The sequence below is a fragment of the Electrophorus electricus genome, chromosome 13 (genome assembly GCF_013358815.1).
Source record: "Electrophorus electricus isolate fEleEle1 chromosome 13, fEleEle1.pri, whole genome shotgun sequence".
Classification (NCBI taxonomy): Eukaryota; Metazoa; Chordata; class Actinopteri; order Gymnotiformes; family Gymnotidae; genus Electrophorus; species Electrophorus electricus.
Genome location: NC_049547.1, coordinates 3,741,928 through 3,757,749, shown reverse-complemented (window position 1 = coordinate 3,757,749; position 15,822 = coordinate 3,741,928). Strand labels below are relative to the sequence as shown.

The window sequence follows — 15,822 nt, the reverse complement described above, 5'->3', positions numbered from 1 at the left end:
GTGTGTAGTGGTGAAGTGCAGCACGGTGGAGGGGTGTGTGTAGTGGTGAGGTGCAGCACGGTGGAGGGGTGTGTGTAGTGGTGAGGTGCAGCACGGTGGAGGGGTGTGTGTAGTGGTGAAGTGCAGCACGGTGGAGGGGTGTGTGTAGTGGTGAGGTGCAGCACGGTGGAGGGGTGTGTGTAGTGGTGAAGTGCAGCACGGTGGAGGGGTGTGTGTAGTGGTGAAGTGCAGCACGGTGGAGGGGTGTGTGTAGTGGTGAGGTGCAGCACGGTGGAGGGGTGTGTGTAGTGGTGAGGTGCAGCACGGTGGAGGGGTGTGTGTAGTGGTGAAGTGCAGCACGGTGGAGGGGTGTGTAGTGGTGAGGTGCAGCACGGTGGAGGGGTGTGTGTAGTGGTGAGGTGCAGCACGGTGGAGGGGTGTGTGTAGTGGTGAGGTGCAGCACGGTGGAGGGGTGTGTAGTGGTGAGGTGCAGCACGGTGGAGGGGTGTGTGTAGTGGTGAGGTGCAGCACGGTGGAGGGGTGTGTAGTGGTGAGGTGCAGCACGGTGGAGGGGTGTGTGTAGTGGTGAGGTGCAGCACGGTGGAGGGGTGTGTGTAGTGGTGAGGTGCAGCACGGTGGAGGGGTGTGTGTAGTGGTGAGGTGCAGCACGGTGGAGGGGTGTGTGTAGTGGTGAAGTGCAGCACGGTGGAGGGGTGTGTGTAGTGGTGAGGTGCAGCACGGTGGAGGGGTGTGTGTAGTGGTGAGGTGCAGCACGGTGGAGGGGTGTGTAGTGGTGAAGTGCAGCACGGTGGAGGGGTGTGTGTAGTGGTGAGGTGCAGCACGGTGGAGGGGTGTGTGTAGTGGTGAGGTGCAGCACGGTGGAGGGGTGTGTAGTGGTGAGGTGCAGCACGGTGGAGGGGTGTGTAGTGGTGAAGTGCAGCACGGTGGAGGGGTGTGTGTAGTGGTGAGGTGCAGCACGGTGGAGGGGTGTGTAGTGGTGAGGTGCAGCACGGTGGAGGGGTGTGTGTAGTGGTGAGGTGCAGCACGGTGGAGGGGTGTGTGTAGTGGTGAGGTGCAGCACGGTGGAGGGGTGTGTGTAGTGGTGAGGTGCAGCACGGTGGAGGGGTGTGTAGTGGTGAGGTGCAGCACGGTGGAGGGGTGTGTAGTGGTGAGGTGCAGCACGGTGGAGGGGTGTGTGTAGTGGTGAGGTGCAGCACGGTGGAGGGGTGTGTAGTGGTGAGGTGCAGCACGGTGGAGGGGTGTGTGTGTTATACCTTTTTCCTGTTCTGCCCTTTGTCTCTGACAGACAAGGCTTGATACGCATTAGACACGGACCTACTAAGCCAACAAAAATACTGTGTAAGTCACTATAAACAAGCGCATCTGCTATATGCTGTGAGCGTGATGGAAATGGATGAGGAAATTCTACAGCAGCATGTCAGGATGTCATGATTGAAAATTCAGAAGATGATGGATCATGTACACGGCAATGACCTGAAATACAGGAATAAATGACCAGCAAAGACAACAGTCATGGTGCTCAGTCGTGTGGAAATGCTGTGGTTTGAGCTGAAGCAGGCTGTTCCAAGAAGGTGTCCCCCAAACAGCCAAACTGAAACTGTACCATGTGTGGCTGCAGCAAAGTTTTTTTTTTTTAAGATTCCTGCAGTTAAGGTGTTCATAAATATGTCCAAATTTAATTTTATATCACTTACCCTACAACTGTTTATTCAGAAAAACTGTAAAATGGGCATTTGACTTTCTACATCAATAAGTCATGTTTATAAAACCACATAATGATGAAAGCCCGATAATTCTGGAAAGTAAAAAAAAACCAAAACATCACCTTTCTCATAACTGTACACTAACATTTCACAGGGAGGTGTGCGGTGGTTGCGAGGTGGTTTTTATTTTTGTTTCTTTCCTGAATGTGTTGAGACATCAAGCTAAACTGCCATGTCTCAAGGCATCACTGTAATTTGGAATCTCATCCATGAATCACAGTAAATGTGCATTTTGGCTGGATAAAGGTGTGTATGACTGATGTCAGCAGTGGGGGAGGAGATCGTCACATGAGCTGTACCCTCCTGACGCTCCGCCAAACAGTGTTCCTACCCTGACTCTAGCAAACATGCAGCTCTGCTCGGGGGGGCAGTATTTTTATATACAATTACAGCTGACTCCTCTTGACTTTTGTGATTTTAGGTTTGTTGTATGTTTGTTTGTAGCCTTTAAAAGTACAGTTAATGCATTTATTCCAAAACCTTAAAAAAAAAGAAGCAATAAGCACTTTGTGTCTTTTCAAACTAAGTATTTTCTGTAGAACAAAGCAAATACTGATTTTAACATATAACAACTTTAAATGAAATGTGTGTTCTAATTTTACAATGGTCTTTTTTTAATTTGCTGGGTATCTTGCATGATATTTTGTTCGGTACACTGATATTTATTACATAGTCAGATACATTTATATGGACTTTATTTACATTGGGTGATTGTAAATTAGAGATTAATTGACAATAAATTAATTCCATATTTTTAAATTGTATTTATTTTAGCTCATTTCGAAACTAGTTAGCAAAGCTACTGCTCTGAAATCGCTCAGAGGCTAAAGGCCTTATTTAACTACCTCATTGTCTGCAGTTAAAAACAAATGAATTGTGAAATCGTGGAAAGTAGTGTGATAAATAAGATTTTTTCCCCATTACGTACTTCTCTGCATTTGTGTGCCATTACTATGAGGTCAAAAGTTACAGTATTAATGGTGTTTATACAGAATACAAATGTCTTTAATTTGGAGTGAGAGAGAATTATTTAAATAACATTATTTTTAAGGTTGATTGATTTAGAAAAAAAAACATTTGGATTATTTGGATTTGGTCACACACACACACAAAAAACAACAACCAATGAACCAATACCAAAAGCAACAACATTTACAACTCTGTTGTTTCTGAGTAATTTGAAAACGTGAATGAGCTGGTTTGTCTTGAATAGTTCTCACCGATGTGTGCAGCCCATAGAGGTGCAAGATCTTACATGAGTTAACCGAGTCACCGTGAGCCGAGACTCCCTGTCTCACTGCTGGGCTCGGGTGTCCGTGTCTCCTCTACTGGCTGCTTTCGGACTGGGTGTTCTCCTCCACCCTTGTCAAGGTTGTAGCTTCATTTTGTAAATAGTGATATTTGCAGATCAAGCATGCAGGCTGTGGACCAGGTGTAGGGTACGGAGGCCTGGATATCAGTGACGTGAGATTACAGCCGCGCACACGTGAGACGCTGACGAGACGTGAGCTAGGTAAACAAAAATACTCATCCCTGCATCTCGGTATCGGCCCCCCGCAGCCCACATCATAACTCGGACCGGAATCAAACATTTCATCTCATTATCCAATTTGGTTAATGTGTCATTTCCTTCCTCTCTTTTTGTTAAGCTGAGTTATGTGGCTCTGTGCTGAATGGGAGAAAATGGGCTTTATGGAAATCAAAGACAAATTACACCTATACAAACATGGGCAGCTGGACCCACACACATCCCGAATGGGCTCCGATTTGCTTACGAGGGCCTAGTGGGGACCTCGTGTGCGCTTTACTTTCAGAGTCAAATCAGCATTCAAACCAGGCTCAGTCAAATGGGGCCCCCAAGTGCGTGTGTATCAAATCTGAGCTTTATGCAGACACCTGATGGTTTCTTGGGCTAACCACTCCCCCCCCCGGGCAGCGAGCGGCCACCGTTTGCATGCTGAAAAAGGAGGGTGTGCGTTGCGCCGGCGCTTTGGGGCCCCCTTCCCTGCTGCTTCCCTGTTGCCGCAGCACCCGTTAGGCTGCCCGGCGCTGGCGAGGGAGTGACCCTTTGACACCCTGCAAGGCGAGGGCTGTGCTGGTGGTTTTAGTAGGCTTAGAAATGCCGTGGCGCTGTTCCAGGGCTCCAGATAATCGGCCCATATCTGCTCACAGAAACAATAATATTTATGCCCTGACGCAACCGGCCGAGAACATCTCTGTTGACTGCTGAGCGGTGTTTTCACAATACTGCGGTAGGAGGGTTCACACGAAGCAGTCACGCTACACAGTCCTCTCTGTCCACAAGCGTGTGTTCACTATCAATACATGTGTGAGCTAGTACTCAGAAAGATGCCTTTCTCCCCCCCTCCCCCAAACATCTCACACAGGCACACCACCTGTGCCTTCTTTCTAACATAGCTGTCCCGAAGAAGCCTCGCGGAGTCGTTTCTGTCTAGCCACGCAGAGGCGTCCCGGGCGCTGCCGATTGGCCACTGACCTAACGGAGAGGACGCGAGGCTGTTTCGGCTTCTCCTGAGTCCTACGCCATTGGTCTCCGTCTAAGTCCGCCATCCTCCCAGTCCCGGTGCTGTGCCGGCTCGTCCCCGTGGGGCACGCCGAAGAGCAGAGGGAGCCTGTCGCCAGCGCCCGACGTCCTCCCGCTGATCGTGAAATCACGGGACGTACAATGTTTGGCACCTTCTAAAAGTATGGCAGGGAAATGGCATTGAGTTCAGGGCTTCTGCTGTCGACGACGCGAGAGCCGTGGCCTGTGCTCGGGCTTGTCCCACCATGAAGATTAAGAAAACAGAGTCGGGTTTCAATTGCAGAATTGTATATGTGCGTGCTGCCTAAACAATGGCTGCTTCACCGGGTGCTGGTGTCTGCCCGGGGAGAATGAGAGCATGCTGAAGTATTTACTCGGCTGGACACTGCTGTTTGCTGACACGTTGGATTACTGTCTGCTAGCAGTAACTGACACTATTTAACAAGATTCTGTAAATATTGTATTGCTCATCAGAGACATTAACAGTGTGCATAACAGCTAGTGGGTTTTCAAGAGACATTTATGAGCAATAAAACAGTATTTTGTTCATTGATCAGTGTCTTAATCAAATTCTTTTCTATGAACCCCTCTAGTGTCTTTTCTAAAAATTCTCTCTTTAGTTTAATACTACCAACTATTTTAAATACACTATTAACAGTGAGAGGGTACATGTCCTCATTAGTGAAGGTTACTGGAAAAATGTAGTATTTTATTAGTTCGGTTTAGAATACTTTTGGCCTTATTTCTTTGTTGTACTGGGTTTATAATGATGAATGGTCTTGTCTTGCAAGCTAATATCAGCCCCTATAATCCATTTACATATCAAACTCCTTTGTTTTCCTTAAGGATGTTGTGATTTCATTTAAGGTATGTTTAGTAAATGAAACCAAACCTGCGTCCACCAGGACCAGGCCGAAGAAACTCACTCGTGGTGATCAGCCTTCTTTTTTGCTCACTGTTTCCACTTGCCAGTGCAGTTTTTGCCTGTTGAAGCTTTTGGACCAGTCGAACCTGTTTCTGGGCAGGAAACAATTGCTTTGAAACAAACAGCCAAGAACAGTTGAAGCTCTGTCTAGTTAATCAGCACTACACGCCAGAGCTGATAGGGTTAGATTTCCATAGAACTGGCACGCCGAGACCAGCTACCGGGCCGCTGCTGACATCACGGTTGAGCAGGTGGAATGACTACAAGCTCGTACACACACACCTTCCCCCTGACCATTTAGCCTACATGTTGTATGGACGTGTCAAAACGTTTACTGTAGCAGCCCATCCTGTAAAGGGTCCCTGCTGCGTTTACTGCGGTTTCCAGCCGAGCGTCCTTGTCCATTCCTTGTGAGCGCGTCCGCTCGGCAACACAAGCGCCCGTGGGAGATGCTGCCATTTTGAGGACCTGTCCATCACGTGCACGGGGACGGGACGTTGAACATGCGTTTAATCGGTCTTTATCCAGTTGCGCTAAAACACCTGGTGGAAACGTCAGGTGGTGTTTTCTGTCATTATCTTTTGTCTTTTTGGTTCTCACCCCCCCGACCAAATTCAAAGAAATGTCCTACAATATGTCGCTAGTGTGTGTGCTTCTGTTGTTGTTGTGTTAAGTGATAACAGTGGTCCCTTTCTGTTTACAGTGTGTTTGGGTTTTACAAGGGAATCCTACCCCCTATTCTAGCTGAGACACCAAAGAGAGCAGTTAAGGTAACGATATCGCTGTCTGTCTGACACACACACACACACACACACACACACACACACACACACAGAGAGACTCCGGGCTGTCCCCCACATGCCACTTTGTGATAGTCCAGCGCTGGTGCACGGGCTTCCCTCCGATAGGCCAGAGCTGATAGGGGTGGATTTCTTCACGGTGTGTGAATCTGACGTGGTGGAGGCTCAGCCTCGGCCAGCGATCCCGCCTGCCGCTGACCTCGCGTCCTGACGGTGCTGGCACCCTGGCCGGCCTCCCTCCCCAGCGGGGCGGACGTGGTGCCACGCTCTGGTGAGAGCCTCGCGGCGGCCGCAGGAAAGCAGAGGGGAGGGAGGGCTCATGTCCAGCACCCTGCAGTCTAGCCTGAATGACATCTGGATAGGAGGTTAATGAGAATACGGAAGTCTGGGCTCCAGAGATAAACACCCAGACGTGTGCGCCTCTCTCTCTACCCGCTTCCACTCACCGTGTTTTATTTTAATTCAAGCAACCTGGTTAATTCTAAACAATGTAGTAATGGTCTTTAGGGTTTTATTCTGCGCAGGTTTGTGCGATGCATAATGTCCTTGTCTACAAGTTAGTAGAGATACCAAGCAGATCTTTTTAGTTGGCTCTGCAAATGTACTGTGCCCTGCTGGGACATCTAATACCCATCATTATGAGATAATGTTTGCTCAAAAGTAACAGATTTATACTCTGTCCTTCAAGCCATGTGTGATTCATTATATTTAAGTAAATGTCAATAATCTTAACAATTTTCCATGGCTGTAGGTCCTGAATAACGTTTCCTTTTATAATATAATGTGTCTCTCTGTTAGTAACTGTGCCTTTTCATTCCAGCACAGATTTGTTAATGCATTAACATTAAAGTAATACTCCAGTGTTAGCCTCATGTATGGTTTAGGATGGTTTTAGTCAAATGCTTGTTTTTAGAGTTACAGATGAGGCCAAAAAATGTTTTAAAAATGACCTCCTGTAGATTTCCAAAGGGCATAATTACAGGGTATCATTTTGCATTGTTTGTAACAATCAAACGTGACAAAATGCACTAAAAGCATTTAAACCACCCTGGATAATGAATAAAATCCACTTTTTAAAATACTGGAGTATTTCTTTAAATGCAATTGAATGATAAAAAAGTAGAATATAAAACCAAAAAGAGAATATAAAATTTTATATATATATATATATATATATATATATATATATATATATATATATATATATATATATATATATATATATATATATATATAACATTTATAGAATGTAAAAATATTTTTTTAAATGTAATATGTAGTCTCATAAGTACCTGTGGACTAGACTAGATTTTCTCTCAAGTAATAGGACTCTTTTGACCAGACTCCTTCATAGTCTGCATGAGCTTCCTCTTGCAGAACAACTGTGTTTGCTCAAGGTGGTGGCATGCTTTCACATGTATGTGTGCATGCGCACGCGCATCCATGTGCGCCTGTGTGTGTGTGTGTATGTGTGTGTGTGTGTGTTAGTCTGAATACACCTGTGCGTGTGTGTGTTAGTTTGAATACACTTCCTGACACTGACAGTTCATTTGTCCTGATCTGCTCCACAGTTTTTCACCTTCGAGCAATACAAGAAGGTACTGAGTTTCACTGCCTTATCTCCAGGCCTGGTAAGTACGCACACACACACACACACACACACACACACACACACACACACACACACACACACGCTATTGCATGCAATTTGTAAAAAAAAACAAACACAAAACTTTTAAAGATATAGGAAAGAGGTCATTTTGAAATTTGGCTATTCCACCCTAGTCACAGACAATGTACACTCAGTCAGCAGCTGCTACATCGCCCCAGTTTGGCACTGAGCCCTGAATTGTCTGCAGTGTTACGAAGTTTGATGGCAGAACGAAAGAGGTGTGAGCAGGACAAGTGCAGGCCGGTATGCCGTGTGTGCGGGACGGCCCATTAGGGTGACAGCGTCCCGTCAGGGCCGCCGCAGGCCTGATTGATGAGCTCCCCCTCCCCCTCAGGTCTGACTCCCTCTCTCACCCGCACGGCACAGCTCCTGCCCGCGACCTGCTTGGAGAGCCAGAGTGGGGGAAATATTTATCGGGCCCATCCATCACTGCACTGGCCGCGGGCAGGCCGTTCTGGGGAAAGCCCCTGCACCAGTCCCTAGGGCAAGGGAAAGGCAGCGGTAGATGATGTGCAACGTACGAGGCCGGGGGGGGGGGGGGGGGATCGTTAGCGACCGGACCGCATGCGTTAGGGGGCATGCTTGAGTGGTGCTAGCTCCGCCCCCCTGACCCGCCCCCCTTCGGTGCAGCTGCAAGGGCTCAGGGTGATTGGCGAGGACGTGTGTAGCAATAATAGAAAGGAGGAATGGAAAAGCAATGGCTGGCTGTGTAAACACAACACGAGATGGCTGGAGATGGCTGGGCACAGTGCGACAGGGCGATAGAGACTGAGGAAAAGTAATGAGACGCATGCACGGCCTTGACGTTTTCCCATTACAGCGGTACGTTAGCCGTCATAAACACCCAGACACGTATTTACATAAGCATGCAGACCTGCATACAAATACACCCTACGCGTGTCAGGATCCTCTCGCCAGTACAGCGAGTACACATTGCATGTGTGCATCTGAACACATTGTCAACTAGCACGTGCTCGTGTGTGTGTGTGTGTGTGTGTGTGTGTGTGTGTATTCTAAGCAGGATGTTACGCTGAACTGTTCTCTGAATCCCAGTAAGACACCCTGGTGAAATCACACACGTCCCAGACATCATTACAGTGCCAATGTTGGCTGGAACGGAGACTCGCTAAACAAAACCATCCTAGGCATTCATTTTACACATAAAGGTCGTTTTTGGTTCTTAAAGAAAAGTATGTAAGTGAAAACCCAGCGGTTCGTGACGTTTGAGTTATGCCTTTATTCAGCATATGAACAAATGAACCTTTGTCCCAGTCAGTTTGTCTGAGTCGGTTCATTCATCTTGGCCTTCTGTCTGCATCTTCATTCTTCCCTGTGTGAATGAGCGATGGAGGCAGTTTCATTCAGCTAGCAGCTTAAAGTCAAGCCCGCTATCTGAGCAAACACGTTCATAAGGAGCGTTCCTAAGTCCTTGCTACATTTCTCAGTTTGAGTGATGACATTGGTCTGGTATTTCTACCTGCAGCTTTGACTGGTCATCTACAATATGCAACCTGCCTTATGACTTAGTACTGTGTACTTAACCTGAAGGTTTTTGCCTACAGGCTCTTTCCTCATGGCAACATCATGGCCCAGTATAATTTAGGCATGTGTCTCTGTATGATTCAGGCTCTCTCCGTGGCCGGGCTGGGTTCAGGCTTAACCGAAGCACTGGTGGTTAACCCGTTTGAGGTGGTGAAAGTGAACCTGCAGGCTAACAGGGACTCCTTCAGGGTGGTAAGGCACAACTCTGTCCTCAGCCACCGTTCTGATTGGCCAGCGTCCTCGCGTCAAGCTTCCTGTCAGCACACCTGCCTGTCTCCCCCATGCAGCAGCCCTCCACGTTCGCTCAGGCCCGCGCGATCGTCAACGCGGACGGCTTCGGCCTCCACGGACTAAACAAGGGTCTCACCTCCACCCTGGGACGCCACGGTGTCTTCAACATGATCTACTTCGGCTTCTACTTCAACGTCAAAGACGCCATCCCAGCCAGCCAGGTAGAAGGGGGCAGGAGGTGGATGGTGGCAGGATCATAACTCATGTCCCAAAGAGGCCTTTTGTTTTACCAATGATAACTGAACAGTGGGAGAACTCTGTTGTAGAGAAACATTGCAGGACATTGTGGTCGGATTACCATGTTCTCATATGTGACATTCTGAATGTGAGCAGCACACAGTAGTCTGCCACAGTAGTCTTTGTCTGACTTTTAACGTTGGTCCGTGGCTAATCTCATGGATTTCTGTATTGGGTGAGTGCCTCTGTTTAATCCTACTTTTGTACATTTTTCATATCAATCCACTGCTCTGTATCACCCAGAAAAGGACCAACGTGTCTTCTTCGTGCCAGAAGGGAATTTCTTCTTGCCCCCGTTCCCCTCTGCCTGGTCATAGGTGCCTGGATCCAGAATGAATGAAATGAATAAATAAATCATTTAAAAAGAGCTATGTGGTTAGGGTAAGGGCATGGGTTTAGGGATTAGGGTTAGGGCATGGGTTTAGGGATTAGGGTTAGGGCATGGGTTTAGGGATTAGGGTTAGGGCATGGGTTTAGGGATTAGGGTTAGGGCATGGGTTTAGGGATTAGGGTTAGTTTTGTGTGTAAGGATGTGTGGGGAGGTAAAAAAACAAAAAAAGAGGTAGAGAAAGAAAAGAGATGGAGGGAGAGAAGTGGAGCGAAGGATCAAGCCTAAGATCAGCCTTCTCATAGCTTCTCTGTTTGCTCTCCGTCACATCCTCGGAGGCTCGTGTTACACATCCGGCAGGGCTCTGCTCCCAAACACAAGTTAATTTTGTGTAATGGAAACAGTACCACACGCCTGCTCCACATGTACAAACCGGGACATTAGATTAACTCCAGTGGACTAATTGGAAGCAGCCAGTAGAGTTACTGTGGTGGGAGGGAGTTTCAGCATCAGGCCTGCTGAGGATTTCCTAACCCCCCGAGCCCAAGCTAAGGCGGCAGCATCACTGCCAGAGAAGCCATACGTCTGATGAGTCTGGACTGCCTGAGTCCTGGATGTATTGTCCATTAGGGAGGGGGTCCGAACGGACACACAGCACGCCGTTCTTGAGGGGGGAGACCTTCAAAGCCCTTCATGTTTCAGCTGGAGAGTTGTATCCCCCCCTGGATTTCCAGTTGGGCTTGAGTCATCGCACTGAGCCTCACGTAGCCAGATCTGTGATTCATCTTATCCTGTGGTTTTTGTCCACAAGAGAGTGGGGCAGGCGTGGCTGTACGGACCGCGCGCTGTTTGTGCAGTAGCGCTGGGGCAAGAGTCCTTCCCACCGAGTCATGGTCATGTTACCAACTTTGTCGGCAGTAGGGGAGCGTTCCTCGCACCACTAACTGTGCAGAGACGTTTGGATGAGGTAGAGTTGGAGCGGAGGACCAGTGACTGAGAGCACCGCTTTTCTCCCGCTCTGCTCGTTGACCCAAGCCCTGACGCTCAGGGTGTTCGGTGCTCCAGGAGAGGCCAGCCGGACCCGGCGAGGCCACTGTCATTTGTAAAAATATCCTGGCCAATTAGCTGTCAGAGCTGCGTGGGCCTGGGCTTCGTTGGGTACTGTAATACCCTGGTGCCGAGTCACAGCCCAATTACCCAAATTGTCCCCATATGCCTCCCCAGTCTGTCTGCATGAACCCTGTTTATAAATCCTCTCCCCAGTGCTCGCCCTGCGCCGTGTGACGCGCCTCGGCCAATGGGAGCCTTCCACCGCTCTCAGGAAAGTTGAATCTGCCCCCCGCTACCATAAAATGATCTGAGCTTTCATGCCAGCTTTGCAATCATATCCACAATGCCCCCCACCCCTTCCTCTCTCACTCACTCTCTCTGTTTCCTGCTCTCCCACTCGCACTCTTTAGTCTAAGCTGTGGTGAGGGCCACCGCTCACTGGTACCCTCCCCACTCTTCATTGACTCCATATTTACTGGCCTGTGTTTTCAAACAGGATGATTAAGTCGAATTCAGAACTATAGAATAACACCGCTGCATTCTTTAGCGGGGCAGCTGTTTTCCCTTCTGTATGCCTGGTTTAGGCTTAATGTCTTTGAATGCTGGCTCTGAAATCCCTGCTTTTGTACATAAACATTAGAACAATCCTCATATTTCTAAAACAAAATGTACTTGTTTACAAACACCAGGCCGTTCCATATTACTTCTTTCTGAACGTTCCCATTCCAGTCCTGAGATGCATAGTTGGTACCTTGTGTCATAGTCACTCGTTATCCTGCAGCCAACGTTCTTTCCTGTTCATTGCTCTCATTCTCTTCCCAATGTCTGCATTTCCATTCCTCTGCAAAAGGACCCTCGTCTGGAGTTCATGAGGAAGTTTGCCATAGGCCTGCTGTCGGGAACCATCTCATCCTGCGTGAACATTCCCTTCGACGTGGCCAAGAGCCGCATCCAGGGTCCCCAGCCTGTCGCAGGAGAGATAAAGTACCGGAGCTGCTTCCAGACCATGGCTCTGGTGTACCATGAGGAGGGGTGCGCATCAGTCACACACACACACACACACACACACACACACACACACACACACACACACACACACACAACTGAACAGAACCACAGAGCTTTCAATAGAACAATAAATGGTATACCTGAAACATCTTGGTCATGACTGTGGAAGGAAGGAGTTTTCCGGTCTTTTCTAGTTTTTACCAGGTAATACCATACACTCCTTTTGGAATTTATTTGTGTAGCTAAGTTCATTACAGTTCTGTTTGGTCTGCGCTGCAAGCCATGGAAGTTGCAAAGAGCAACAGTTGTTTACATGCTAAATATTTACGTCCATACACGATACCAGCATTTCTTTGACTGACATCCATCACCTTTATTTCCACAATGTGCCACTCTCTCTCTGTTATATTTTTACTGTATTGGTTTGTTTTGTTACCTATGGCATTAACTGTAAGGCTATTCATTATGTTTACCTTTTGTTGGTCCCTGAGAACATTTTTAACTTGCGGTTTATGTTGTATCCAACAATTGTGGCCACTGGCGTTCTGGTGGACTGGTGAGTCCTGGCAGTAGTAGAGTATTTGCAGTGCTGTGTGCCTGAGGTCATGTGACCCACCTCCAGAGCAGATACAGAGGGTGGGGTGGAGGGCGGACTGTGCAAGTGAAATCGTTGCTCTTCATTTGCTCCTTTCACTTTGCTCATAGAGACTGCCGAGCTGCTCCTCATTAGATGAGCTGAGGCCTGGTTTAAGGTGGGGCAGGGTGTGTGTGTGTGGGGGGGGGGGGTGGTAAATGTGTCTGTTCCCGTGTAGGTGAGACCCTGCATCCGCCTGAGCTTTTAGGGGTACTGAAAGGGTCCCCCCACCCCCACCCCATCCTGTCCAGCCGTCTAACGCGACACAGCCCTGGCTAATTAGTGGTCCCTCTGGGAGACGTCATTAAGCAGGTCCTAACGAGGCGCGCGGCACTCAGCGGGTCAGTTTAATCAGACAGCGGGGAAGGGAGGAAGTGGCTCGAGCTTATTAACGCCAACAGAGGCGGGGCACAGAGGCGGGGCACAGAGGAGGGGACAGTGAGATCAGCTTGAACACATTAGGGGGCAGGTATACAACACAGGCACCTTTTGAGACTTGTACCTGCCTGTGTATGAGAGAAGGGTGGAAGGGAGAGAGAGAGAGAGAGAGAGAGAGAGCGAGAGAGAGAGAGAGAGAGAGAGAGCGAGAGAGCGAGAGAGAGAGAGAGAGAGAGAGAGAGAGAGAGGGAACAAGGGCATGGGAAGTAGGCAAAGAGAAGGAAGTGAGGCAGAATATAATCTAATATATAATAGTCAGACATCAATACACATTCATTAAAATGAAAAGTATATACATTTCATATTTTACACTTAAGCAGAACAATTTTTTAATTACATTCATTGTGATACATTGTGGCACAATTTGGGGCTATTTGGGGCTAAATCATATTTTGGGGCTCTTTGTTGGCTATGGTTTTTCTATATTAGTCATCTTTTGTAATGTATCTGACTATACACGGAGTTGTCTGTATTATGTACACCTACCCTGTATGTATAGGTGGTTCTCTGGCTTTAGTACTCAGAAGTTAATTGACTGGTGGTAACTTGTATTGTTCTCTGCACATTTATGTCCGCTTGCACAGCTGACCTGGATTTCTGTTGTTTTTGCTTATAAACACCAGCGAAACGTACAAAATGTACACAGTGTACAAGATTCCAGTACAGTCAGTCAACTAACTTCAGAGTTCAACTGGGGCACCAGTTGTTATGGATTACAATGTTCATTTAACTTTAAAATATAGTGCAACTGATTAGGTAAAGCTAGGCTATAAGAGATCACTCTAAATTGTGATATTCTGTATGTTAGAAATTTTGAGTTGGGGATCCAGTAAGCTTTGTGAGGTCAAATGTTCACATTCTCTCTCTTCTGTAGATGTCTTGCATTATACAAAGGTCTGATTCCCAAGATCATGAGACTTGGACCAGGTAACTTAACACCAGTATATATAATCTACTGGTGTTTCTTTTAAAAAATTAACTTGTACGGTGCACGCTGATTCTCACGCAGTGATGCTACTTGTGTGCAGGGGGCGCGGTCATGCTGCTAGTGTACGAGTACGTGTCCGGCTGGCTGCAGCAGAACTGGTGATTGGCTTCAACACTTTGGGAATGTACCCGAGCTCCCCTCTTTCAGACCTGACCCCAGCCCACTGACCCCAGCCCACTGACCCCAGCCCACTGAGCACAGTCCACATGAAGTGCCACCCACGCCACCCTACACACTTCACACTCACGCCACCCTACACACTTCACACCCACGCCACCCTACACACTTCACACTTCATGCCACCCTACACACTTCACACTTCATGCCACCCTACACACTTCACACTTCATGCCACCCTACACACGTCACACTCACGCCATCGCCCTACACACATCACACTCACGCCACTGACCTTCACGCTCACGCCATCGTCTCATCGCAGGGTACAGCAGCTACCAGAACTATCCTGTACCGTAACCATGGATGCACCACTAAGCTTCACTACAGCGACATTAATTCTGCATAGCAAACACACATCCTTCTACACCAACGTCACTGCACTGGACCAAGTTCCTTGTTGATTCGGGAGGAAGATAATGACTGTGAAATTCTCATTAAGTATTATTACTTGAGTGGCAAGGATGTCCGGGTGGCGGAGAGAGGAAATTACGTGCCATCATAGCTGCTTCACCCAAAAAACAACCACACCCAAACAAACAGGCTCCAGTCAACCACACCTGCCACTCCACAAGAAAAGCTTCACCAGCAGGAAGTCAGGAGCCACTTCAGTTTGCGCTAAACCAAGTACGTTAGACTGTTTCTGAAGGAAAGCCATTTCCGCTCCGAGGGAATGGAACTCATGAAGCTGAATCCCAGAAGCCTCTGAGTAAAGACCTTGTGGTCAGGTGTGTCAGCAGAGGGTTGAGGACTCGATGGCGTTTGTTCACAAACCATCATGGCTGACGTTTCTTGTGACGTGTAAATGAGGCAAAAAGTGATTTGTACTCTTTTTTTTAGTCATACTTAGTACGTTAAGAGAACTCTGGCCAAATTTCTAAATGCTTTTCTATATAAAAATAAATTGTCTTTATATATAATCGACATTTTTAAGGTTAGTATCCTTTTGCAATTTCTTCTTCCAAAGACATCAGTATCTCAGTAATATTTCAATGTAAAATTATATTTTACATTTTATTTTAGATTAGGACACCAAATACTTGAAATTTGAATTCATTTATTAAATTAGTACATGTGCTGTTGAAAAATTGAAGTATTGAACTTAAACCATTATTATGATCAACATGCAAACAATCGATGATCTAGACAGACTTAGTTAGGAGGTAATAGGAAGCACAGGGCCTTGTTCAACATCAGCCTTAAATTCAGTAATTAGGGGATTTTTACATGTAAATTGATTACCATATGGCTTAAAGACAATTATAAATCAATTCTGAGTAGTAAACAAGTTTTTAAATATTGCAATTGTAATTTGTTTTTTAAAGGCTGTATTTAATGACTACAATAAAGAGGGAAATGGACACATTTGGCATTTCATTATCAAAAGCAGTGGTAGAAGCACAAGGCCAGTTATTTTTGTAATC

General features: G+C 47.2%; 1 protein-coding gene across 1 annotated transcript in view; it reads left to right on the top strand.

The window, feature by feature from the left end:
* slc25a21 (solute carrier family 25 member 21) overlaps positions 1-14,511 on the top strand; it is an 82,393-nt gene extending 67,882 nt beyond the window's left edge. The window contains exons 5-11 of the mRNA XM_035532793.1: positions 5,937-6,003; positions 7,605-7,664; positions 9,332-9,439; positions 9,535-9,699; positions 12,004-12,185; positions 14,108-14,160; positions 14,262-14,511. Coding sequence (XP_035388686.1) covers positions 5,937-6,003; positions 7,605-7,664; positions 9,332-9,439; positions 9,535-9,699; positions 12,004-12,185; positions 14,108-14,160; positions 14,262-14,323 — 697 coding nt within the window. The 3' untranslated portion in view covers positions 14,324-14,511. The remainder of the gene's footprint in view (positions 1-5,936; positions 6,004-7,604; positions 7,665-9,331; positions 9,440-9,534; positions 9,700-12,003; positions 12,186-14,107; positions 14,161-14,261) is intronic.
* Positions 14,512-15,822: the final 1,311 nt, after the last annotated feature.